General features: G+C 44.4%; 1 protein-coding gene across 4 annotated transcripts in view; it reads left to right on the top strand.

The window, feature by feature from the left end:
* CDH20 (cadherin 20) overlaps positions 1-26,983 on the top strand; it is a 556,554-nt gene that overhangs the window by 460,079 nt on the left and 69,492 nt on the right. For all 4 annotated transcript variants that reach the window (XM_068236743.1, XM_068236746.1, XM_068236744.1 and 1 more), the window contains 2 exons: positions 1,624-1,991; positions 19,201-19,495. In XM_068236743.1, the coding sequence (XP_068092844.1) occupies positions 1,764-1,991; positions 19,201-19,495 (523 nt within the window). In that variant the 5' untranslated portion in view covers positions 1,624-1,763. The remainder of the gene's footprint in view (positions 1-1,623; positions 1,992-19,200; positions 19,496-26,983) is intronic.

The raw sequence follows: 26,983 nt of genomic DNA on the forward strand, positions 1-26,983 counted from the left end.
GATGTTCAGATAATATTGTTCAGCAGGAGGCCCCGTAAGTCCTGAAGAGGCGTGTTGTACCCGTGAAACAGCTATAGACCGGGGCAATTGTCTGTACCTGTTTGCAACCTGTTTAATAAAGACATTTACTTGGAGAGTGCCGGAGTCCGCATCTTCTAGTTATGTAATAAATGTTCAGCATACTGTCCAAGAAACAGAAAACCTGAGATCCAACTGCAGACAGACAACAAACTGGCTGCGTTTTAAATCACCCCTAATTATGGTATCATGTCCATAAACTACTGGTTTGTTGTGTCAGTGGCATCAAAGGATGTATTTGAATAAAGAAAACACGAATCTAAAATATCTAAATGTTTCCTTATAAATTTGCCTTATTATACTAATGTTTGGTTTCTGTCTATAAACGTATATAAAATAACACCTTGCATCCTGTAGTTCATACATTGTGCCATGTGACCATTCTGCACATTTAAAGGATGGAAAGTAAAGCTAAATCATGTAGATTGTGATTTCTTCAAGCAGCTGTTCACTAGCTACCATAAATTTCAGTCAAAAAGACCTTGTAAAATGTATTGTTATAGAGTTGCCAAATCATACATAAACATTTGCTATAATTGCTTATGTGTGCCAGATGGAGAGAGGACAAGACAGAAAGGCAAAGGGAGGGAAAGCCTTAAAGGCCTTTAAACTGAGCAGCTTGAACACTAATGTTATAAAAGATGTTCGGAGTGTTTTGACAGAGCAACTTGAGCGCAATGCCACCTCATTAAGTCCCAGAAAACAGTGAAAGAAAAAAAGTTTCCCTGCTCAATAGCACAGAGTGAGGTCACCAGCTAATCTAACTTCATGACAACAAAAGACACTTGACTGATGAGAAAGCTCTGTCCATTGGATGCCGACATTCCTTTACCTAAACCGTGCTTTCAACCCCAAGAAAGAAAATCTGTTCGTCTGACTGCCACACATATCACACAAAAGCATTTTTTTTCTCTAAAGACCCCAATCTTCTATGTGGATCACATAATGATTAACTGACCATTCAAATCTATGTCTGTGTCACATTAGCAGCACCTCTGTGCTTCTCTATAAGAGGGCAAAACAAATGTGACATCTGAATGCCTCCGCCAGCATAAAATAATAATTAAGGTCAGCGATGATACAGATTCGGCTTAAAAATAACCGTTATATGCAACTGTGTGGCAACAAAATATATATTTAGAAAAAAAAAAAAGAATCTGTCCTTGGAAATTGCTTGGTAGGTACTCTGTCTTCTGGAAGGTAATGCTTATATTCAGCAGTTTCAAAAGACTTCTCAGATCATAAATACTGTATTTCTGAGAGCACGCTGTTAACTCCTGCAAATCAATAATACATTGGAACCCTGTTGTAATCAAAGTAGCCAAAGTGAAGTAATCCTCCCCACTAACTACAACCCCAAGTGTGTCTGTTTCTAAGATACTTTGTTGTATATGGGAAGATAACAGACTCCTTTGTTCCTAAACAAACTGTTCGTGTTTTATTATCACGCTGCCCCTGTGAAAAACCCTACATTTTACAGCAGAAAGTATCATTATTCCAACTGAAAATATAATTTGACTCCGTGTCCTTTTTTTCCTTTCTCAGCTGCCGAGGAATCTGCTGTTGAGACGACTTTCAAAGACCAAATCAAGATCAAACGTCCTTTTTGCCGCTTGTTATATTTATTTTACATCAAGGATTTGGGGGATTTTTATAAGAAAATAATACATTGTAAAGTTTAAAAGATGCAATATTTGAAAAACTATGCCCGGCAAGGGTTTTACATCTATTACATAGTGCTGTTGGACCTTACAAATGCTGTTTTTGGAGTTCCAAGTCAGCTCATGAAAGAACTGGACAATAAATTGGAGAACAAGAAGCTGATACATCACCGACTAAAGAGAAGCTGGGTATGGAACCAGTTCTTTGTTCTGGAAGAGTATACAGGAACAGACCCTCTCTATGTTGGCAAGGTAAGATTCTTAAAATAGCATGACAAGCAGCTGATGTGGGTGAGAGGATTTCTTTTTCCATGTTTTATATAGCGTCTACATAGACTTTAATATTGCTGTCACCTTGAAATGCTATGTTACTTCTAACTTCAAATAGAATAAATTGAAACATTTACAATTTTTTTCCAATATAGAAAGCTTTTGTTTCACTCTTGCATAACAGGTGTTACTTTGCGTCTGTTTAAAAATAAATGGAGGGATTGATGCCTGGCCTGTAGCCAGCCTGCGTGCTGTACTTTTTACAGAGCAGCAGGCAGGTAATTTTATCATTTATTATAAGGCAGCTCATTGGAGGGCATTTGTGAACGTGACATTGGCCCTGATTCATGAAAGGGCAGTTAAATTGTTGTGTGTACCAGGCATTACACAAGCAACATACCATGCAGTGTGCAAACAGTGCACCTCGCATTATGTACACATTATGTACACAACACATGTGTTGCTTGTATATGGCACATTCCATTCGTTTTATTGCCCTTTCAGTGACTAGGAGCTTTTGCTCTTTTTGCTCTTACCATAGAATAGAAATGCCCTAGACTGTAATCTAAGAGCCAGCCAGCCTTTGACAGTTCCTGTGCAGGAATGCATTTTTTGTTTCTCCAAATGCATTACTCCTCATGTAAGAAAAAGTTCTATTTTGGCTTTATCTGTCCACAAAACATTCTTCCAGTATTCTTCTGGTTTGTCCCCATGATCTTTAGCAAATAGTAGATGGTCAACAATATTTTGGGGGCAGAAAACCAGTAGTTCTCTCCTTGCTACCCTGCCACATACACCAATGTTGTTCAGTGTTCTCCTAATGGTGGAAACATGAGTCATGAACAGCTACATTTGCCAATGTGCGACAGGTCTTCGGTTACATAGTTACATAGTTATTTTGGTTGAAAAAAGACATACATCCATCGAGTTCAACCAGAGAACAAAGTACAACACCAGCCAGCTCCCTGAAATATCCCTGTTGATCCAGGTTGTTTAAAAGTTTCCAAGGGTTCCTTTGGATTATTACACAATTTGCAGTAGGAGTCATCTTTCATACCTTGTCAATAAAATGCCTTTTGAGCCACCAGCAAGCAAGAAAATACTAACTTGGGGAGTACTTTTTCACCTACTTTTTGATATGTTTTCATTGTAGTGTGCTGAAAAGTTATTTTAAAGAGAAGTGAATTGAATCAGGCTCAAGTAACAATCAAAATTGTCTTGAACTCACAATTGGATCAGCCACTGTCATTAGACAGAGGAGTGTTACAGCTACAAGGAGGAGGATGCTTCCTGTGGTATACAGTCAAAAGAGAAAGCTGGCATTTCCTATAACAATATGTATTACTTCAATAAGGCCTAATCTTGTTGATTGGTGCAGTTCAAACTCTTTAGAAATGGTCTTGTAACGTTTCCCAGCTTTATGGGCATAAGTTGCTCTTATTTTGAGGTCCTTGATACCTCCTTTACTTGAGCCATGAAACACATCCGCAAACATGTTGGGCTCGATTCAGTAAACCGTGCTAAGTGTTAGCACGCCTGTGAAAAGCCCTATATCATGCCTAAAGTTAGTTTAGGCATATTAAATTCACATCTAAAGTCTTTAGGCGTGATAACTAGGGTGCTAACTGGGTTAGCACCCTTTACTAAATTCACATCGCGCGCACAGTCCCGCACGCAAAACTTTGCGTGCGCACCGCAATAACAGTGCACCCGATGCGCCTATAAGGTCACATTGGGACCTTAATGTCGCACCATGTGACGTTAAAGTCGCACGCAATGCGACCTTATAGGCGCATCAACGCACCATTTTCGGCGCACCGCGGTGCGACATTTCGCGCGCACCGCGCTGTGGGCACGCAAAGTTTTCAGTGTGGGACTTTGCGCGCGATGTAAATTTAGTAAACGGTGCTGACCCAGTTAGCACCCTAGTTATCACGCCCAAAGTCTTTAGGCATGCTAACTGGGTTAGCACCGTTTACTGAATCAAGCCCGTTGTGTGTGTGGGAACACACCTGTTTGTCATCACATTAACTAAAAACATCAGACTCACGTTTCATCTTAAAATTGCATGATAATGCTATGGATTAACTTACTTTTGCCACATGCAGATGTTTTATTGGATAGTTTTTTAATGTAATACATTACCAGGAGGATGGATCCCTATATCAGATGGAAGGGATAGAAGGGAGAATAGTTGGGGCCCCCAACAGCTCTGGACCTCCTTGCAGTTGCAGGAGCTGCTCTCTTGTAATTACACCCTTATCTTGTATAATAATAGGCAAATGTCCCTGCGTACAGCAGGGACAGTTGTCTCCGTGTAGCTGGGTCCGTGCTTTTTGCTACTGCGCATGTGCGCAGCACAGACCCAGCCCCAGACAGACAGGTGGACAGGGACAGAGCCAGGCGTGCGTGTGAGCGGGCGTCCCGGTGTGTGGCAGGTGCGCACAGGGCGGGAGCGCGCATGCATGTAAGGGGCGCGCGTCTGTCGGGTGCGTGCATGTGCAGTACATGCAGCAGGTGACAGCGAAAAACACAGACCCTAGAGCCCGTTTTTAAACGGGTTTGGGTCTGCTAGTATTCATATAAAACAATAGGAAACCTTAAAGCGAACCTGAACTTAGAACATCCTCTCTGCTCTAAAAGATACACAATGGCTTAGTAACCTTCAAACAAAAAACATTTCTGTGTTACAGCTGATAGAAATCCTAAAATAAATCTGCACTGTTTCTACTTCCTGATTCATGGAAGCAGACATATTCTTAACATCCTCTGCTTTAAATTGAGCTTATATGCCTTATCTGACGTGGCAGTTATGTGACACAGGGGAGAGATTAAATTACAATTTGTGATTAGACACAAATGATGGGGGATTATACAGTCTAAACCCTCTAAATACATACAGGCTGAATTTCTTTATGTGTTCCTTCTGCGCTGTGCAAGAGTTCAGGTCCACTTTAAAGGATTCACTAACTTTCAAGCAGCTTTATAGTATTGTCCACAGGATGCCTCCAGTTTACCTTCCCCTCCTCACATTACTTGGCCAGGTGCATGGCAATTATTCCTAATCTGTTGTCTGAAACAAATACTTATTACGCCCGGCGGATCATTGGTAACCAGTCTTATCACCCGAACGATAGTCTGTACACACGTCGGATTTGACGCGAAAACGTCCGAACGACGGAACGTTCAAACGACGGGTCGTTCGCTAAAATCCGACGTGTGTATGGGCCTTAATGATCATCTCACATGGCATTGATCTAAAGTGTGTATGTAGCTTAAGATGTATACCAGATTAAACAATGATGTTGATCATTCCGTTTTGTTAGAGGCTGTAGCTCTTTTTTCTTAGTGATACTTTGTGTTTTGCCTACATGTAGTCCCCTTTAAGCTAATAATATAATAGCTCACTTGTTTATGCATGTTCATTGTGTTCTAATAATTCAATTACCTCATTATACAATAAGATTATTAAAGATGTTATGGTATGCAGTCAGTATAGTTCCAGGCTATTTGTTTGTGACAGTTGCTAATTACTATCATGCTAATTTCTAACTGGTGAACTGGCAGTGTATTTCCTCTTGTAATAATGAAGATGCTTCCTGCAGAGAAGGATTAATCTGTTAGTTTATGTTGAGAAAGCTGTGTTTTTTTTTTCTTCCTGAGTGCATAAATTAATTATAGAATTCTACTTTGTATTTCTTAGCAAGTTATTTAGAATTGGATCTTAATCATTACAACAGACTAATTAAAACCTTTACTTAATAAGCCACACACCACAGAAGGAGGCATTGTTCACTCTGTAATTTGAAGTGACTACTCGGGATGAATGAAAAGAGAAAGAAAGAAAAAAAAAGAAAGAAAAATTTGCATAGGCATCATTTACCAAACTAGCCAACATCACTGCACCTGCTGCTTCATTTCAGTGCAAAACCAGACTGGAGAAGCTTTTTTCTGTGCTGGCCTAATTAAATACATTGCATTTTGCTTGCTACTTATTTTGGATGAGCTTTCTGTAGTATGTGGAAAGCCTCTGGCTTCTCGTGTATGTAAATCTTCCCTTAAAGCATGTACTTAGAAAAGGGTAATTAAGTGCTAGAAAAGCATGCAGCCAGAAAGTTCACTATTCATCTGGTTCACAATCCATGCTTGTTGTTGCCAGAGGAACACAAACTGGAAAGCAATACTCTCCTCCAATCTAAATCTATAAAATCATATTTTATTGAAGATCATACTGCATATCTGCCTATGACTGATGAAATAATGTGTAGTTAAATGCATTATTGGAATCCTATTATTGGTGTTTGTGCCTTGTTTCTTGCATATCATTAAAAAACTGCACTCATTTAAAGGACACCTGAACTGAGAGGAATATGGTGGCTGCCATATCTATTTATTTTTTCCTGGCAGTCCTGCTGATCTCTTTTGCTGCAGTAGTGTCTGGATTACAGACTTGAAACAAGTATGCAACTAATCTAGTCAGACTTCAGTCAGAAACAATTGATCTTCTTGCTTGTTCAGGGTCTATGACTAAATGTATTACGGGCAGGGTCGGACTGGGACCCTGAGGGCCCACCAGAGAAATTTCAACCTGAGGCCCACACTGGAAGGTGGGCGTGGTCATGATGTATGATGGACAGGGCTAAATGTACATGAACTTAGCAGCATTGTAATTAAAAAACACTGCTACCCAGCAAAACTTTGCATAGAGTCCCCCTCCTTTGATATTAAGTAATGTCCTAGTTACCATACATATAACATGGATTAGATTGTGAGCTCTTCTGAGGACAGTCAGTGACATGACTATATACTCTGTAATGTGCTGCAGAAGATGTCAGTGATATATAAATACGTAATAATATGGTAGGACATTAGACTATGACTATGGTAGGATTAGATTGTGAGTTCCTGGGGACAGTCAGTAACATGACTATGTCAATTAATCTAAGTCAATAAATCTAAGAATCTAAGTCAATCTAAAATCAATTACCTGGTGGGTGGGCTAAAATCAATTACCTGGGGGTGGGCTAAAATCACTTACCTGGAGGGAGGGAGGATGGGCTGAAATCACTTACCTGGAATGAGGGAGGGTGGGCTAAAATCACTTACCTGGAGGGAGGGAGGGTGGGCTAAAATCACTTACCTGGAGGGAGGGTGGTCTAAAATCACTTACCTGGAGGGAGGGAGGGTGGGCTAAAATCACTTACCTGGAGGGAGGGAGGGTGGGCTAGAATCAATTACCTGCAGGGAGGGAGGGTGGGCTAAAATCAATTACCTGCAGGGAGGGAGGGTGGACTAATATCAATTACCTGGAGGGAGGGAGGGTGATATAAAATCAATTACCTGGAGAAAGGGAGGGAGGGTGATATAAAAATGAATTTACCTGGAGGGAGGGTGATCTAAAATCAATTACCTGGAAGGAGGGAGGTGATCTAAAATCAATTGCCTAGAGGGAAGGAGGGTGGGTGGGCTAAAATAAATTACCTGGAAGGTGGGTGGTCTAAAATCAATTACCTGGAGGGAGGGTGAACTGCTACAATCAATTACCTGGAGGGAGGGTGGGCTGCTACAATCATTTACCTGGAGGGAGGTGGGCTGCTACAATCATTTACCTGGAGGTAGGGTGGGCTGCTACAATCATTTACCTGGAGGGAGGTGGGCTGCTACAATCATTTACCTGGAGGTAGGGTGGGCTGCTACAATCATTTACCTGGAGGGAGGGTGGGCTGCTACAATCAATCATTTACCTGGAGGGAGGGAGGGAGGGTGGACCACTATAATCAATCATTTACCTGGAGGGAGGGAGGGTGGGCTGCTACAATCAATCATTTACGTGGAGGGAGGGAGGGTGGGTTTCAATCATCTACCTGGAGGGAGGGTGGGTTTCAATCATCTACCTGGAGGGAGGGTGGGCTTCAATCATCTACCTGGAGGGAGAGTGGGCTTCAATCATTTTCCTGGAGGGAGGGAGGGTGGGCTTCAATAATTTACCTGGAGGGAGGGAGGGTGGGCTTCAATCATTTGCCTGGAGGTAGGGAGGGTGGGCTTCAATCATTTACCTGGCTGGCAGACTGGCTGCTGGCGGTGCTGTGCAGGAAAGTTTTGTGGATGCTGGGAGGGGGGCCTGATTCCTTTCTACTTTCCCTCACCTCGGGGGCCCCCCTGCTCCTGTTATGCGCAGCGGCAGAAGATTCAGCTACAGGCTCCGGGGTCCAGCAGAGCAGACGCTAGAGCTCCAGCCACTTGGTCCACGCTGTCTCCTCCTCTGCCGATCGCACTGAATCAGTAAGTAGTGCGAGTAGCATTGCACACTACAGAGGAGGAGACAGCTTGGACTAGGCGGTTGGAGCTCTAGCGTCTGCTCTGCTGGACCCTGGAGCCTGTAGCTGAATCTTCTGCCACCACGCATAACAGGAGAGGGGCCCCGAAGTGAGGGAGAGAGAGAGGGATCGAAGTTGAGACCCCCAGGAGAGAAAAAAATAAAGTTTTATAAAAAAAATAAAAATCTGGGGCAGAACTTATTAGGCCCCGGGGCCCACCAGAGAGGTGGAGGTGGGGCCCCCCAAGCAAAACACCGGTACTTCGCTGGGCCAGTCCGAGCCTGATTACGGGCAGATAATCAGCAGTTTAGTCAGGCACTCAGGTGTCCTTTAAAAGCAACTATTGCTGCTGCCCTTTTATTGAAAAAAGCACTGCTAGTCTGCAGGGCAGTTTCTAGCAATAAAAAGACTAGGGTACTGTTGAGCTGGGCACACAGTATTGTCAGCACAGGTGACACGTGCTTTACCCCCTGCCCTCTCAACCCTGAAGTTTACCCACCCACTCAAAGATTTCTAATCTTCATCCTGAGTACAAAAAAAGTCAGTATAAGGAAATCTGGGCTCAGGCATGATGTCATTGGCAGGTCTTCTAAGGTGATTAGTGCCTGATCAGAATGGTCAAAGAGATCAGGTAAATATGCCAGATTCAACCATTTCCTACAAAGACCTCTGTAATCGTTGGAGTGCATGCACATTTTTTAGAGGGGACACAATGAGAGCATTTATTTTTGAAAAGGACATAGTGGTACCAGGGTCGTAGCTAGAAGTCATGGGGCCCCATAGCAAAATTTTGATTGGGGGCCCCCCTCCCCAATTTTTTTGTGAAGTACCTATATGCCACTAAGCCTCCAGTATAGGGAATCAGATATACAGTACCTCCCAATGTTAGGTTGCCCCCCAAGTGTATGTAGAGACATAAGTAAATACTTATGACAAGTGTGGGTGCAGGGAAAGGGAGAGGTCATTAAGGGTGCAGGGAAAGGGAGAGGTCATTAAGGGTGCAGTACTGCTCTGTTCCTGACCCAGCCAGAACTATAAAGTTATTGTCGGGAACAGAGCTCTTCATGTCAATGTGCTGTGAGGCGGCCGGTGAAAAAAATAGTCCCCCATCTGCCTGTCTTCAGATTCAATGAGCCTCTGTGGAGAGGAGTAAGAGGGGGTAAGAGGGGGTTAGGGTGGTGACCAGGGGTCCAGTGGGATATTATAAAAAAGAAAAAAAGAAAAAAGCACCACTTGTTAGATGGCAGGCCTACTTGTGGCTCTCAATGTAGGAGGTCCATAATGATAACATTTGTGTTATGGTAGGGCATAATGGTTACATTTGTAGGAAGAACATGATGGTGAAGCTTGTTGTAGGGGCAGTGGGGTAGCAATAGGGGTTGCAGAGGTAGCGACCGCATCGGGGCCCCTTGGGGCCCACCCTCAACCACAGAATTAGCTCTCTATTGGTCCTATGCTGGTAATAATCACTTCTATAACAAACTGCTCCCCATCATCTCCTTGCACTTCTGACACTGTGGTTGTCTTTGGCAGGTTTTGGTGTGCCGTATCAATTGTTATGTATATAGTCCTTGGGGGCCCCCCAATGTTAACCTTACACCGGGGCCCATAGCTCCTTAGCTACGCCACTGTGTAGGGGGCACATAATAAAGGCCCTTGCTGCAAGGGGGGCTTATTGGTGGCACTTGTTATAGGGTAGAAAATAATAGTGATATGTGTTATGAGGAGACCTGATGGTGTAACATTTGTTGTGAGTTATGCATGTGCTTGCTATTGGTGAAGCATAATGGCAGCACCTGTTATAGTGACACATGACAAAAGCATGCATCCATTGTGAGGGGCCTAAAGGGGCAGCATCATTACACCAAGGACTTCATTTTGGTGAGTGGAAATTGGAGGACTACATCAGAGGTTATCAGGAGAATGAAATACCAAGGATATCCTTGGGGGATTGGGGTCAAAACATCAACAAAAAGGAATCCACTTTCTCACTGCAGTGAAGTAGATAAAAGCCAGTATTCTTTTTTCGAAACAATCCACACATAAAGACATGAACATCCACAGGATCAAATTGACGCGTGACAAGCTCAGAGTACGCCCTTAAGGTGGCCACACACGATACAATAAAATGATCCGATTTTACAGTAATTCGATAAAAACGATCGTATCTCTCGGAAAAATCGAAAGCTTTTTTTTTTCATTCAACTGAAAGATCCAATCGGATTTCCTGTTTTTTTCCGATTCAAATCGATCCAGAATGCCAGATATTTCTCTTCAATTTCTACTAAAGATTGTATGGTGTGTGTTGGATTGTTAATTTATTAATATACACAGCCTAGCAATTTTCTCTGAGTTTCCAATCATTTTTATCATAATTGGGGAAAAATTGAACATAGGTGTGTGGTACATTGGTCCTATTTTTGAAATGTTACAATCAGTAACAAAAAATGATTGCAATTCTTAAATTGAACAGATATTTAAAAAATTGTATGGTGTGTGGCCACTTTTAGTCATAGTTACCAATCAAAACATCCTTGCTTGCCTGACTGTTGTTGTACTAATGTTTACTAAATCACGGACTCAAAGCAAGCATGCACATCACACATTCTGACACTCCTGCATAATCTATAGCAGGTGTCTAAGAGAGGCATTACTAAAGCTAAAAGATTTGCATGACTGCCAGGCAGTGGTATAGCTACAGAATGGAAGATTCCAATGCGAATTTCACTCTAGCACAACCTCCACACCCCCAGTCCTGACTATATCATTATTGCAGGGCTTACACAACCCCCACTATATCATTACTGCACAACTTGCAAAACCCCCACACCCCCTGTCATGAATATATCATCATTGCACAACTTGCACAACCCCTCATACACACAGCCATAACTATATCATTATTGCACGACTTGCACAACCCCTCACACCTCCATTCATGAATATTTCATTATTGCACGACTTGCACAACCACTAACACCTCCAGCCATAACTATATCATTATTTATTGCATGACTTACACTACCCCCCCTCCCCCCCACACACACACACACAAACACACACACCATCGGCCATGACTATATCATTATTGCACGACTTGCACAACCCCCACACCCCAGTCATGAATATATCATTATTGCACAACTTGCATAACCACTAACACCACCAGCCATAACTATATCATTATTGCACGACTTGCACCCAACCCCCCCCCCCCACACACACACACACACACTCAGTCATGACTATATCATTATTACACGACTTGCACAACCTCCCACACCCCCAGTCATGAATATATCATTATTGCATGACTTGCACAACCACTAACATCCCCCAGCCATAACTATATCATTATTGCATGACTTGCACAACCACTAACATCCCCCAGCCATAACTACAGTATATCATTATTGCATGACTTGCAAACACCCCCGCCCCCCACACACAACCTCAGCCATGACTATATCATTATTGCATGACTTGCACAACCCCCCCCCCCCACACACGTATATGTCAGTATTGCACAACTTGCAACCCCCCCCGCCCCCACACACACACACACACACACACACACACACACACACACCTCCAGTCATGAATATGTCATTATTGCATGACTTGCACAACCACTAACACCCCCAACCACAACTGTATCATTATTTCATGACTTGCACAACCCCCCCCCCCCCCACACACACACACACACACACACACACACTCTCTCAGCCATGACTATATCATTATTGCATGACTTCCACAAGCCCCCACACCCCCAGCCATGAATATATCATTATTGCATGACTTGCACAACCACTAACAACCCCAGCCACAACTATATCATTATTGCATGATTTGCACAACCCCCCCCCCCCCCACACACACACACACACACACTCAGTCATTACTATATCATTATTGCATGACTTGCGCAACTTCCCACACCCCCAGTTATGACTATCATTATTGCATGACCCCAAGTGCCACAACATTTTGCAGTGTTAAAGATGTACAACTAGCAAAAGCTTAGAACATTTCCTTAATAATTACTAGTATTCCGAACTCATGAATTGGTGGTAGTTACCATTATAGCACTAATAAGTGACTGCTTCAGGAACTGAAGATGGGCCTTAGGTGGGTGGGTCCTCTTACCCAGAGATTGAAGAGTAGTCACAAGCCCTATATCCTTACTGCTACACCATTGCTACCAGATAAATGGCATTTATAAAAGTGAATAAGATGTCGTGTGCACTTTTCACTTTAGATTCCCCTTAATATGCACAAAATGTACTTGAAGCAGCTTTTTTTCTGTTATATGGTAAAAATGGTTAAGTGTAGCTCAGTTTTCATTAAAAATATATATAACACATGCCATTGCTACACATTCAATTTTTAAATTTAGTGTTATTAATATTGCCTTCCTGGTTCAATTTACAGCCAGCTATGATTTTCTAAAATTGCCAGGAAGTTAACATTTATTTTTTTTGCAGCTATTCTGTAGTAGTTTAAAGATTATACCTTTCAGTATACAGAACAGTGGCCAAAATACCTTTGATTTTGTCCTGTATGAGAAATCTGATACACAAGCTAAGCGGTACACTGTCACATTTCAGTATTCTTTTACCAGCTATATGACATGGAAGATATCCATCCTAAGGCTTGCCAAATTTCAGTTTCACTAGCCTACAGTGATCATTTGCAGATATTTTACATTCATTTATTTCTGTCAGGGGCACATTTAAGAAGTTATTATCTAGTGTTGGGCGAACAGTGTTCGCCACTGTTCGGGTTCTGCAGAACATCACCCTGTTCGGGTGATGTTCGAGTTCGGCCGAACACCTGACGGTGCTCGGCCAAACCGTTCGGCCATATGGCCGAACTAAGAGCGCATGGCCGAACGTTCCCCGAACGTTCGGCTAGCGCTGTGATTGGCCGAACGGGTCACGTGGTTCGGACCCGAACGCGCTCTGATTGGCCGAACGGTCACGTGGTTCGGGTAAATAAATACCAGAACCACGTCATATCTCCGCCATTTGTCTGTGGGTTTAGCTTTGGGTAGGCAGGCAGGGTAGTTCGCGCTCCAGCCACGCTAGCCAGGGTCCCCCCTGTCATTGTGTCACTGCTGGGAACAGTAGTACACCGCTTGCTCAGCCACACTATATAGCATTCTGTTTACTGCCACTCTGTGTACCTCGCTCAGCCACACTATATAGCATTCTGTTTACTGCCACTCTGTGTCTGCTGGGAATAGTAGTACACCGCTTGCTCAGCCACACTATATAGCATTCTGTTTACTGCCACTCTGTGTACCTCGCTCAGCCACACTATATAGCATTCTGTTTACTGCCACTCTGTGTCTGCTGGGAATAGTGGTACACCGCTCGCTCAGCCACACTATATAGCATTCTGTTCACTGTTCTGTGTCTGCTTGGAATAGTGGTACACCGCTCGCTCAGCCACACTATATAGCATTCTGTTTACTGTTCTGTGTCTGCTGGGAATAGTGGTACACCGCTCGCTCAGCCACACTATATAGCATTCTGTTTACTGTTCTGTGTCTGCTGGGAATAGTGGTACACCGCTCGCTCAGCCACACTATATAGCATTCTGTTCACTGTTCTGTGTCTGCTGGGAATAGTGGTACACCGCTCGCTCAGCCACACTATATAGCATTCTGTTCACTGTTCTGTGTCTGCTGGGAATAGTGGTACACCGCTCGCTCAGCCACACTATATAGCATTCTGTTTACTGTTCTGTGTCTGCTGGGAATAGTGGTACACCGCTCGCTCATCCACACTATATAGCATTCTGTTCACTGTTCTGTGTCTGCTGGGAATAGTGGTACACCGCTCGCTCAGCCACACTATATAGCATTCTGTTCACTGTTCTGTGTCTGCTGGGAATAGTGGTACACCGCTCGCTCAGCCACACTATATAGCATTCTGTTCACTGTTCTGTGTCTGCTGGGAATAGTGGTACACCGCTCGCTCAGCCACACTATATAGCATTCTGTTTACTGTTCTGTGTCTGCTGGGAATAGTGGTACACCGCTCGCTCAGCCACACTATATAGCATTCTGTTTACTGTTCTGTGTCTGCTGGGAATAGTGGTACACCGCTCGCTCAGCCACACTATATAGCATTCTGTTTACTGTTCTGTGTCTGCTGGGAACAGTAGTACACCGCTCGCTCAGCCAGAGTATATAGCATTGTGTTTACTGCCACTCTGTGTACACCGCTCAGCCAGACTATATACCATTGTTTACTGACACTCTGTGTACACCGCTCAGCCAGACTATATACCATTGTTTACTGACACTCTGTGTACACGGCTCAGCCACACTATATAGCATTGTGTTTACTTCCACTCTGTGTCTGCTGGGAACAGTAGTACACCGCTCACCCGCCACTGTATAGCATTGTGCTCTGTGTCACTGCTGACAATAGTGGTACACCGCTCACCCACCACTGTATAGCATTTCTGTACTGCCACTGTACTGCTGCCAGTCAGCGTGTACTTTAAGGATAAGTGAAATGAGGAAGAAATCCGGTGAAAGAGGGAGGGGCAAGGGAAGAGGTGTTTCCCCTGACGGTTCACGTACAGGCCACAGGGGAGCACCCAAGAAAACCCACTCAATACTGCCCATGTTGTCCAGGACAACAACCCTCACAGATCCAAAAGAACAGGACCAGATAATTACTTGGATGACCTCTCAAGCATCCAGCAGTGGGTTAAGCAGCACCAGCACATCACGCACGAGGTCCGAGTCCTCAGCCAGTTAAAGTCTGGGCTTTCTTTGAAGACTGCACTGAGGATGTTACCATGGCGATTTGCAAGGTGTGCAAGACCCGCCTGAGCAGGGGGAAAAGTATTAACAACCTCTCCACCACCAGCATGAGCCGCCACATTCTATCCAAACATCCCACTCTGTGGGCAAACGCGGCAGGACAGGGTACCACCAGCAACACTGCCTCCCTTGGGTTCACCAGACTCACCACCAGACCCGCCTCAGCAGCAGCAGTAGCCCAGCCATTGCGTGGTTCACAACATTCACAAACATCAGACGATGCTGACACTGTCACTTTCCGGACTAGTGCTCTTGAGGTCTCCCAGTGTTCATCAAACACAACAACCAACAGCCCTTCGGTGTGCAGCGCTACGGTTGAGTTGTCTGTCTCTGAGATGTTTGAGCACAAGAGGAAATTGCCAGCAAATGACCCCCGGGCCGTGGCAGTAACAGCCAGCCAGCATAGCCAAGCTTCTGGCCTGCGAAATGCTGCCATATCGAGTGGTGGAGACAAACAGCTTCAAGGGCATGATGTCAGTGGCCATCCCACGTTACGTGGTTCCCAGCCGCTACCACTTTGCGCGCTCTGCAGTGCCTGAGTTGCATGAGCACGTGGTCAGCTAAATAACCCGAAGCTTGAAGAATGCCGTTGCCTGCAAGGTTCACCTCACCACTGACACCTGGACGAGTGCGTTCGGCCAGGGTCGATACATCTCCCTTACCGCGCACTGGGTGAACCTTGTGGAGCCTGGCAGCGATTCCTCACCTGCTACGGCGCGGGTGTTGCCCACGCCGCAAACAGCTGGATAACAACAGCAGCACCTACCTCTCTGACTCCTTCTCCTCCAACGCATCTCAAAGCTGTACCTCATCCGGAAATGCTAACCCAGCACCAGCAGCAGTAGGATCGTGGAAGCAGTGCAGCACAGCTGTTGGCATGCGTCAGCAAGCGTTGCTGAAGCTGATCTGCCTTGGGGATAAGCAGCACACAGGGGAGGAAATTTGGAGGGGAATAAAGGAACAGACGGATTTGTGGCTGGCACCGCTGGACCTGAAACCGGGCATGAAGCTAGACACCTGGCACGAACTGGCAATGTACGCAATAGAGGTGCTGGCTTGCCCGGCAGCCAGCGTTATGTCGGAACGCTGTTTCAGTGCTGCCGGAGGCATCATCACAGATCGGCGTATCCGCCTCTCCACAGAAAATGCAGACCGTCTGACTCAAATTAAAATGAATCAATCCTGGATTGGAAACGACTACGCAACACTCCTGGACCCCAACCAAGTAACATGACCGATGAACATCTGGGATGGTTTAGCGTTTCCGGTCCCTGTTTATTGAACCTCTCATCTGTATTACATTTATGACTGCATGGCGGCAAAAAGCATTGCTGCTATATCCGCACGCTTTTTGTCCTCATGCAAAGCCTGGGTTGTTGTGTCTCACAAAGCGTGGCCTTCTCCTCCTGCGCCTCCTCCTGTTCCATCACGTGTGCTGCTGCTGCTGCTGCTGCTGCTGGGTTACCGTTGCCGGTCCCTGTTTATGGAACCTCTTATCTTTATTACATTTATGACTACATGGCGGTACAAAGCATGCTATCCGCACGCTTTTTGTCCTCATGCAAGGCCTGGGTTGTTGTGTCTCACAAAGCGTGGCCTTCTCCTCCTGCGCCTCCTCCTGTTCCATCACGTGTGCTGCTGCTGGGTTAGCGTTGCCGCGTGGTCCCTGTTTATTGAACCACTTATCTTTATTACATTTATGACTGCATGGTGGTACAAAGCATGCTATCCGCACGCTTCTTGTCCTCATGCAAGGCCTGGGTTGTTGTGTCTCAAAGCGTGGCCTTCTCCTCCTGCGCCACCCTCCTCCTGTTCCATCACGTGTGCTGCTGCTGGGTTAGCATTACCGGTCCCTTTTCCTGGAACCTCTTATATGTATTACATTTATGACTGCATGCCGACAAAAAGCATGTTACCTGTGCAAAGAAAACAGACATTTCCCGCATTTAAAAGACAGTTTTCCCTTTGAAACTTTAAAATCGATTTTCTCAAAAACTATAAGCTCTTTTTGCTAAATTTTTTTTTCCTCTTGTACCCACTCCCAAGGTGCACATACCCTGTAAATTTGGGGTATGTAGCATGTAAGGAGGCTTTACAAACCACAAAAGTTCGGGTCCCCATTGACTTCCATTATGTTCGGAGTTCGGGTCGAACACCCGTACATCGCGGCCATGTTCGGCCTGTTCGGCCCGAACCCGAACATCTAGATGTTCGCCCAACACTATTATTATCCTCCTAAGGATTCACTACCCCCTTCCACACATACACACACACATGGTAATGGTCCCTTTTCCTAATACCCAAGCTGCCTGGAACGCACTGGCCGCGCCTCGCTTTGGACGCGGCTGACGCATTTCTGGGTAGAACGCCTCTTATGGCGTGGGTCATGCTGGCGATTATACACACAGCAATTACACGGTCTGGGGTCCTGAGGAGCCGGATTACCGGCGAAACCGGTCGACAATTAGCCCACTACAGCCTGTACTCCATATCACTGGATGTTCCCTTCACATCAGTCAAATACTTACCACAATTGTACCTTCCTTACCGGATGGACTGCTCAGAGTGACGCATGGACTTGTGAATCATGAACTTTCTTCAGGAGTGGTAGCTATAACAAACAGCCATTGCATTATGCCTGAACTCTTTCTTTCTCCGCTTTATGAACATTCACATGGATGTTGCAATTGGACATCTGCGGTTGTTTTCAATTGATATCTGAATATAACGGGCAGCGGAATCCATACCGGTCTGCATCAGAATTAGTTCATATTTGGATCATTACGATGCTAAATATATACTACCACAAGTTTACGAGTGAACTGATATGCTTTTGGCATCTGCATTACAACCAGCTACTAATGTCAAGCCATGCTGTCTATGTGATATATTACTGATGCCTATACAGGCAAGAATATGTTTTTTTCTGTACTAAGGGGACTCTACTACATCCAGGTAGCCATTTTCATGGCATGCTGAGTGGGCTCACAGACCGTTGTATTTCTCCTCTTTTATAATGTGCTATTCTGAGGTTTATATGTATGCTAATTGATTTATCCCGTGGAGGGAATTTTTTAATGAAAATAATAAATGTTTTTCTTATTTTTCTATATACGTGACTCATTGAGTGCTTTGGCTTGCAGATGGGTTCTGCGTTTTTCCTGTACAAATATCCCTTTTCCTAATAGCTATATATGTTCCTTCCAAGACAGGGGGAGGCTACTCTCATTTAGTAGTCAGTTGGATTTTGCTTTGTTTACAGCCACTCTGACACTTCTAATGCTCTCTCACTATCAGTGATGGAAGCAAAAATCATTCTTGCACCTCTGACACTGTAGTTGCCATTGGCAGATTTTGGTGCGCTGTGTCAGTTGTTATGTAAAGAGTGCTTGAGGGGGCCCCATTGTAAAACTTGCATCGAGGCCCACAGTTCCTTAGCTACGCCACTGTGTAAGATACAGTTTGCCAGCCATACGGTGCTTTGTTTATTGCCTCCCATTTATTTTGATGATGATGCTGTACACAAAGAAACAACCAGAGTACTGATAAACAGAATGTACTCTATGCAGAATTCCTCAGTACTGGGTGGAATATCTACTGCTACCAGACCAGATACCCATTGCATGGAGGCAGTAGAGTCTGAAAAAAAGGCATAGTATGGACTATATATAAATAATTTATTACTTGTCTGAAATTAGCATAAATAGCCAGATGTGAGAATCTATAATACGGTTTTGCTGCGCATTTATTTCCTCTGGATGATATAGCTTTGTCAATCATACTGTAATAGGGTTTGCGTAGTGTTATTATTGTAAGTGACTGTGTACAAGTCTGCAATAATGAGGCATTTTATTCTGTTGATCTTATTTGGGGTTTCATTCAGCATATCATATTTATGACCATGTTTAGACAAAGGAAGATTCTGTGTTCTGGATGACTTTTTGTGTGTGTTGATATAGCTTCATAGGATATGTATGCACTGTTTAGCTAAATGTAATGTTACTTTCTGCTTTCTTTCACTTCTCAGCTTCATTCAGACATGGATGAAGGTGATGGTTCCATAAAGTATATTCTTTCTGGGGATGGAGCTGGAACTATGTTTACAATTGATGACACCACAGGGGATATTCATGCAATACAGAGGCTGGATCGGGAAGAGAGGGCTCAGTATACCCTCAGAGCACAGGCTCTGGACAGAAGGACTGAAAGGCCTATGGAACCAGAGTCTGAATTTATTATTAAAATTCAAGATATAAATGATAATGAACCCAAGTTCCTTGATGGACCATACACAGCTTCAGTACCAGAAATGTCACCAATGGGTATGTATAAGTGAAGTTTTGGTTTGATGTCTAATATGATATAACATAATATGATGTAATAACATATCATCAAACAACCTCTGCATATTGTTATTATTTTATTCACTGTTGTTAATAATTTATATGCACTAGATAGATCTGTCCCCTTTGGGACAAGCCATTTAACCCCCTTTGGGGACCAGAGCTGTTTGCCTGGTTTAAGTGTCCCCGATTTAGATAGCCAGGGATAGGTTTTCCCAGTATAGATAGACAGGCATGGGTGTCTCTGTATAGTTAAGTGTCCCCAGTGCAGGCAGCCTCCATTACTCACCTCCCTGGGTCCAGAGATAAGCAGCTCTCCCCGCCTCCTCTCTCTCTGACATGCAGCCTCGCACTGCTGCTAAGTTCCGGGTCCCAGCTTGATGACATAATCAAGCCGGGACCCGGAACTTAGCGACAGAGCGAGGATGGATGCCAGGCAGAGCGGTGGGGGAGTGACGATCGCCAGGGGAGTGTCAGGAAGGTGAGCGGATCCTGTTCTTTTCCGGCACCACTGCCGCTTCAGTGATCACTACGATCGGCGGCGATCGTAGTGATCACATGATTTGGAGCAGATTGCCATGGCTCCTGATCATTGAGGGGAGATGTTAACTGTCATATGACAACTTAATCTCCCCTCTCCGATGTGTGCGATCGCGTTGGGAATGGCTGGACTTCAAGGACGTTACGTCCTGTCATCAGCAGGCAGCCACACAGAGGACATAACTCTAACGTCCTTTTTTTTTTTTTTTTTTTTTTACACTCAGATGCACACCACATGCGGAAAGCTTGTCAGCTAAGGGCCTATCAGCCTTAAGTGGCTGTATGCCATCGCTGGGTAGTGCTATCATCATCGTTCGTCTGATATAGTGATTATATTTCTTATATTGCTCATAGGTAGCTTGATTATATACTCGCCCTTTCAGAGCCCGATCATCCCCACCCTGTAGACAGCCGCGCTACAACAACTACCCCTTCTCACAAACCCTAAGACGATGGACAGTAAATTCCAGCTACCGCATGTGAGCACACACAACCCTCATCCAACCAGCTCTTATACCACAAACTACCCATTCAGACTTCACAAATACCACACCCCTATCACCAGTCTCTGCTACGAATTGCCCAACCGCCTCGAACCCCACCCGCCTTTATCCCCGACATGAATCTATATCTATGAGTTGTTTAAATACCCTTCTGTGATTACTCGCCAGGTTTTACTACATGGTCTTGCCCATTCACCTCCATCATAGGTCATATCATCTTCCTTCATATCTTGGACTACAGGATTCCTGCCACCGCACAGCTGGTCCATTCTACAAACCCATTCATCCAGACTTGGGGGGGGTTGGTTCTTTCCACTTATCCAGTATCATTCTTTTAGCAACCTTGGAACCTACTTCTTTGATTAAAATGCTACCTTTACAACCACCTGCATCAGCAAATACAAAGATAGCTTCTTCTGCGGATAGGTTGAAGGTATCTGTTAGTAATTCTCTGCAAAAGAGGGTTATTTCTTCCCCAAAAACTTTTACTATGGGGCATGACCACCACATATGCATCTCTGTCCCGTCCTCCTGCCCACACCTCCAACAAACCACTTTATGGCTAGTAAATTTCTGGATGCGTGATGGAGTGAGATACCATTTAGCAGTGGTCTAACTCTAACGTCCTTTGTCCTGAAAGGGTTAAAGCAGATTAAATACATCAGAACCACCAGATGCAGGAGCACCTTCTCCCCCCAAACATCCCTCCTGCTTAAACTCCAGTCCCCACTGCGGCAATCTAGTCCCTAAGGGCTTGTTTCCATATGCAATGCAGGAGACGTACATCATCACGTGATTCCCCCAGAGGCAGCACTTGTGATCCCACTCATTTTATTAAAATGTGTGCAACCATGCACTGCGATTCAGTGGTGAATCCCAGCACATGTATGAAAACATAAAAGAGTGCAGTCTATGCACTCTCTAATGTCCCTGCGATTGCATTTCCATAAGCGTGGCTAAATGTGCACGTATGGAAACACACCCTTACACAGATTAATGTCCCAGCCACCCACCCTGAACTTCCTAGCACCCCTGGTCACTTCTGCCCCACACTCTGGTATAGAGTAGCTCTAATCTGCTATAATTGTATGCTTCTCATGCTTGTCTCAATTATATATCTCTAAGGTCTGCCAATGCTGTCTGTCATAGGTACTTTTGACATGTCATGGGCATGGGAACCACAAATAATTCCGGGTACGACAATTGTCGTACTTGGCGAATAAAGATTATTCTGATTCTGAAAAAAAAACAGTTTTTATCCCTGTGAAGTGTTATACAAACTTTTTCTACACAAGTTTAATTGTTGGGTGGAATAGTAGACTTTCACAGGAATTAATAAGGATTGGTTTAAAAGTTTGATAGCCTAAATAGCTATATTTAATACTGATTCATTTTATGGCAAAGACAGTACAGTGTTTGGAATTGGTTTTACCCTTTTGCCGAACCATTCCTAACTCTATTAGTTGACTATTCATTCTGGTACCTGGCGGGACCTTGCTGGTATTCTCTGGTACGCCACCTGTATAAAAAAGGATCACCTTGGGGAGGAAATAGGATTACTGAGGCACTTGCTTTGATCTTAGAGACACCCATGGTAGTACTTTTTATCATGATTTCCGCTGCTCATGAAAATGTTTTTTTAATTCTTTGTAAAAAGTGCCTTAGTTTAAAAAATGATGAATGAGGAATTGGATGAATGGGATTTCTTCTTTTCACTTTTCACAAGGGCCCTTGGCAAGGTAGTAGATTAGGGACCTCTTTGAGGTCCTTTTGGTAAGCTGAAGTAAAGAGAGACCAAAGAAGTTGGCAGGTGGGCCCTTTGAAACCCACTAGGCCCCAAGCACTTGCCTAGGCGACCTGGTGGATGATCCTGCTCTGCTTATCCATGTGTATTCCATATTCAGGAGAACCACATTTTCTGGCTGGCTAAGTATAAGCAGGAGTCAGGATCACCCGTAACACCCGGAAGAACGGCAGGGGTCCAAGAAGAAAGTGGATTTTCCTGCCATAATTTATCAGAACAGCTGATTTTGGCGCGCGGCTCTGAGAGCCGAGTGCTGAAACTGGACGCCCCATAGCAGCAATGCTATGATGTGCGCCCCGCGTAGCGGTAATTCGGGGCTCTGGCAGCTTCCAGACCCCGAATTACATCTCCCTCCGAGTTGCGACAACTCGGAGGGAGAATAGTATTTAACACTGCCTCGAAGTTTAGTGGCAGCGGTGAGAGCCGTCATTCGGCTCTCACCGTGTCGAACTGAGCGGCACCGAATTGATATGCACCCATAATTTATATGCTATAAAATCTTATCTTAGAAAACCTGTGTATTACAAGTTATCTTCTTTATGCATTTAGAGCAAACAATGTATTCTGCACTTTGCTGTCCCTTTGGACAGCTCACAATATATTCTTCCTGTTACAATCTCAGGTCACTTTTAGGGAAAGGCAGTTAAGCAAGCTGCATGTTTCTGGGATGTGGAAGGAAACCAGAACACTTGGAGGAAACTAATGAAACCACAAACAGAACACAACAGTAGTTTATGGCGGTTATTTGTATCTCATAAATAATTATAGTTGAACTGCCAAACTCCCCATCTTGCCTCGCATAATGTCCATCACTAACATAACATACCAGCATTTTCCCTACCAGCACTATCCATGCAATCTGTGTCTCATAAGTAGAGTTATAAATAGCATGCAAGATGATTTCCTAAAAGCTTGGCAATCAAAGCTGAAGATGAAGAACAGGAATAGAAAAGGTTTTCTTCATACAGTAGTATAAAGACAGCAGTGGTCAGACCATCTATATTTTTAAATAAGAAACTAAAACTGACAGCAATTACTTATCTTTTGTGTTTGGTGTATTCAGAATGTGTACACTCCAACTAAACAGTAGAGATGTCTGATGTGCCTGCTTTCCATTCATATAAACAGTCTGAGCTAAGGATTAGATTCTCTGTTTGGTAAAGGGTTACGAGTGAAGAATACAAATTTGCATGTGTAGAACTTTACTTTGAAAGTACATATGAAAAAATGACTAAAGTCTGGCCAGAAACTTTTTCAAACACATGTATTGAGGGAAAAAAAGTTGTTTAGGTGACTGTATCATCCCTCCAACCAGGGCCGGGACAAGCTGCCCAAGTGTGCCCACCCTCCCCACTCCTTCCTGAGCCACAGCCAGACATTATATGATTCAGCAGTAGCATGAACATACATGACACCTCAACAACAGTGCCTACTCACTGTTTTAAAGTATGGGCGCAGGCACCAGTCGAGTCCTGACTCCATCTGCGATAGCAGCGGATGCTGAGAGGGATGTCTAGGAGAAGGGAGCAGAGATAGTCAGCAGCGTCAGCCAAGTATAGGCTACACTGATGCACGCTAGCTCTCTCTGCACATATGCTCGGCTGCTGGAGAGAGCAGTGCTGCCTCAGGGCACCAGTGCTCCCGACCTCATTTTTTTATTTTTTTACGGACAAAAGGCCCCAAAAAATCTGTACATCCAAAATGTTGGACAGACAGGGGGTGAAGTCGTCAGCACACTTTTAAGGAGAGAGTTGGGTGGGGCTAAAATGTGGACGTGGTTGCATTTTTAATTGCTGCAGCAGTTATTTCATACCTATCTGGTATTTTCAATTAGCAACCTCTCCGAAAAGTCTTTGGATTCAGTCATGCCACTTTTATTTGGACTCCAACAAATGCTTCTTGCGTGAAGTGATGCGGTGGCATGTATGGGGATTGCACGAGGTCAGACATTTAAAATGCTTGAAAAACATCATAGTAAAATAATTCTAAAAATGACATCTGTAGTTTTAATTTACTACAGCTAAAGCTGAGATGATTAACTTCAACTTCCAAAGTTAAACAGTAGCAGGTAATATTATAACACTTTCTCCAGTATAGAAAATAACCACATTTTGCTGCATAGACCAAACATACCAAATTGACAATCTCCTAAAGTAATGCATGCAATGCCTGGTACACCATGCAATTTCCCAATTTTCTGATCAATTTTGTATAAAGTGATTGGAAAATTAATCAGAAATCAGATCGGACTTGTTGGAAATAATCGATTCAACCCATCTATCTGACGGGAAAATGCATGGTGTGTACTAGGCATAAGAAGAAGCCGACCAATCTGGATTTGTGTGTCTTTATGACATCCACCTACAGGGACTCTATACTTCTATCTCTGCTAAAATGTTTACAGCAGCCAGGAACATTCCACATCTACAATCACTTCAGACACTTTGATATTATGCCCCTTCAATCCCCCTGGCGACCCCCTGTGGAATGCATAGCACCCTCCACAGCACAGAGATGCTTCCACTGCAGCCACAGATGCAGACTGCTCGGTCTCTGCACTCTGCACCCACCCATCCCCAGCAAAATTACAGACTTGGCTGAGGGTCTCAGTGCTGTGTGACCTCCTCCCCATCCCCCGCATGCCTGCTGCTACCAGGAACATTCAGCACAACAAGCTGCAATTGCTGAGTTTCACACATACAGACACACATGGTGTACAGAAAATACACAAAAAAAACTGACAGTCCAGTGTGCTCCCAGCCTCAGCTTCTCACTCTGTCCTCCTCTGATGGAGCAGTACAGGCTCTGCAGGTTCCTCCAGCATCACTGTACACAGCACTACTTGGGAAGGGGGAGGAGAGGCTGGGAGCATGGTTCTGTACACAAGACCCCGCTGAGCACTGATTATGGACTGTCTATAAATTACTGTCTACAAAACTTTGTATGAATCCTTATCAGTGGCTGAGCAGATGCAGTCATTCGACCATTTTTTGTATTTCCTGAACTGTAAAATAATTTAAAACCAGATAATTTACAGCGCCCATTCCTGACCCGTGCTCAGAGGCTGGTGCCTCCACAGCCTATGCGTTTGTCTGGCCCTTGCTCCAACAGCAGATTATTTTCTTAGGCACACTGTGATGTGCACATAATTAATCTCTTTGGGGACATCCATGTTAGTGTGGCACTGATTTTACTTGCATAACGTGTGTTTTTGAAAAGGATCTGTAACCTAAAAAACATCCCCTGGGGGGTATTTATCACAGGAAGGGGAAGCCTATGGATCCTAATGAGGCTTCTCCCATCCTCCTAAGCCTCAGGGATCCAGCACTGGCAGTCCTCAAACACTGGCGAGGTAAATATTTGCCTTCCGCGGTCCATCTCAGGTGCAGTGTCTTTCTGACCGGGCTCAGGTGGAAATTGCCGAGCACAATTGCGTCCGCTCTACTGCACAGATGACTCATGCCTGCACAGTAGTGCGGTCCCAATTAGGCATGACTATTTCTCCCTGAGCCAAATCAGAAATCTGCTACTGTGCCTGCGCTGGATCACAGCAGGTAAATATTGCAGGTGCTACTGCACCTGCATCACAGCCAACATCCTTGCCGGCTGTGGTTTCAGGGTAGCCAGCGCTGGATCCGTAAGGATCTTATTACGGAACATTTGGAAATCCCAAATGGATTACTGACAAAGTAAATAATACATCACAATGCTTAACCACCCTGGCGTTCTATTAAGATCGCCAGGGCGGCTGCATGAGGGTTTTTTTTAAATAAAAAAAAAAACTATTTCATGCAGCCAACTGAAAGTTGGCTGCATGAAAGCCCACTAGATGGCGCTCCGGAGGCGTTCTTCTGATCGCCTCCGGCGGCCAAAAGTAACACGGAAGGCCGCAATGAGCAGCCTTCCGTGTTTGGCTTCTCCTGTCGCCATGGCGACGAGCGGAGTGACGTCATGGACGTCAGCCGACGTCCTGACGTCAGCCGCCTCCGATCCAGCCCTTAGCGCTGGCCGGAACTATTTGTTCCGGCTGCGCAGGGCTCAGGCGGCTGGGGGGACCCTCTTTCACCGCTGCTCGCGGCGGATTGCCGCACTGCAGCGGCGATCAGGCAGCACACGCGGCTGGCAAAGTGCCGGCTGCGTGTGCTGCTCTTTATTTCATCAAAATCGGCCCAGCAGGGCCTGAGCGGCACCCTCTGGCGGTAATGGATGAGCTGAGCTCGTCCATACCGCTAAGGTGGTTTTAAACTAATGATGCCAGGCACTTAGTTGTCCTTATATATGCATAGATTGCTCCTTAAGGTGGCCACACACCATACAATTTTTTAAATATCTGTTCAATTTAAGAATTGCAATCAATTTTTCTGACTGATTGTAACATTTCAAAAATATGACCAATGTACCACACACGTATGTTCAATTTTTCCCCAATTATGATAAAAATGATTGGAAACTCTGACAAAATTGCTAGGGTATGTATATTAATACAATTGACAATCCAACACACACCATACAATCTTTAGAAAGATTGAAGAAAAATATCTGGCATTCTGGATCGATTAAAATCGAAGAAAACGGGAAATCCGATCGGATTTTTCAGTCGAATGAAAAAAAAGCTTTCGA

Source organism: Hyperolius riggenbachi, chromosome 5 (genome assembly GCF_040937935.1).
Source record: "Hyperolius riggenbachi isolate aHypRig1 chromosome 5, aHypRig1.pri, whole genome shotgun sequence".
Taxonomy (NCBI): domain Eukaryota; kingdom Metazoa; phylum Chordata; class Amphibia; order Anura; family Hyperoliidae; genus Hyperolius; species Hyperolius riggenbachi.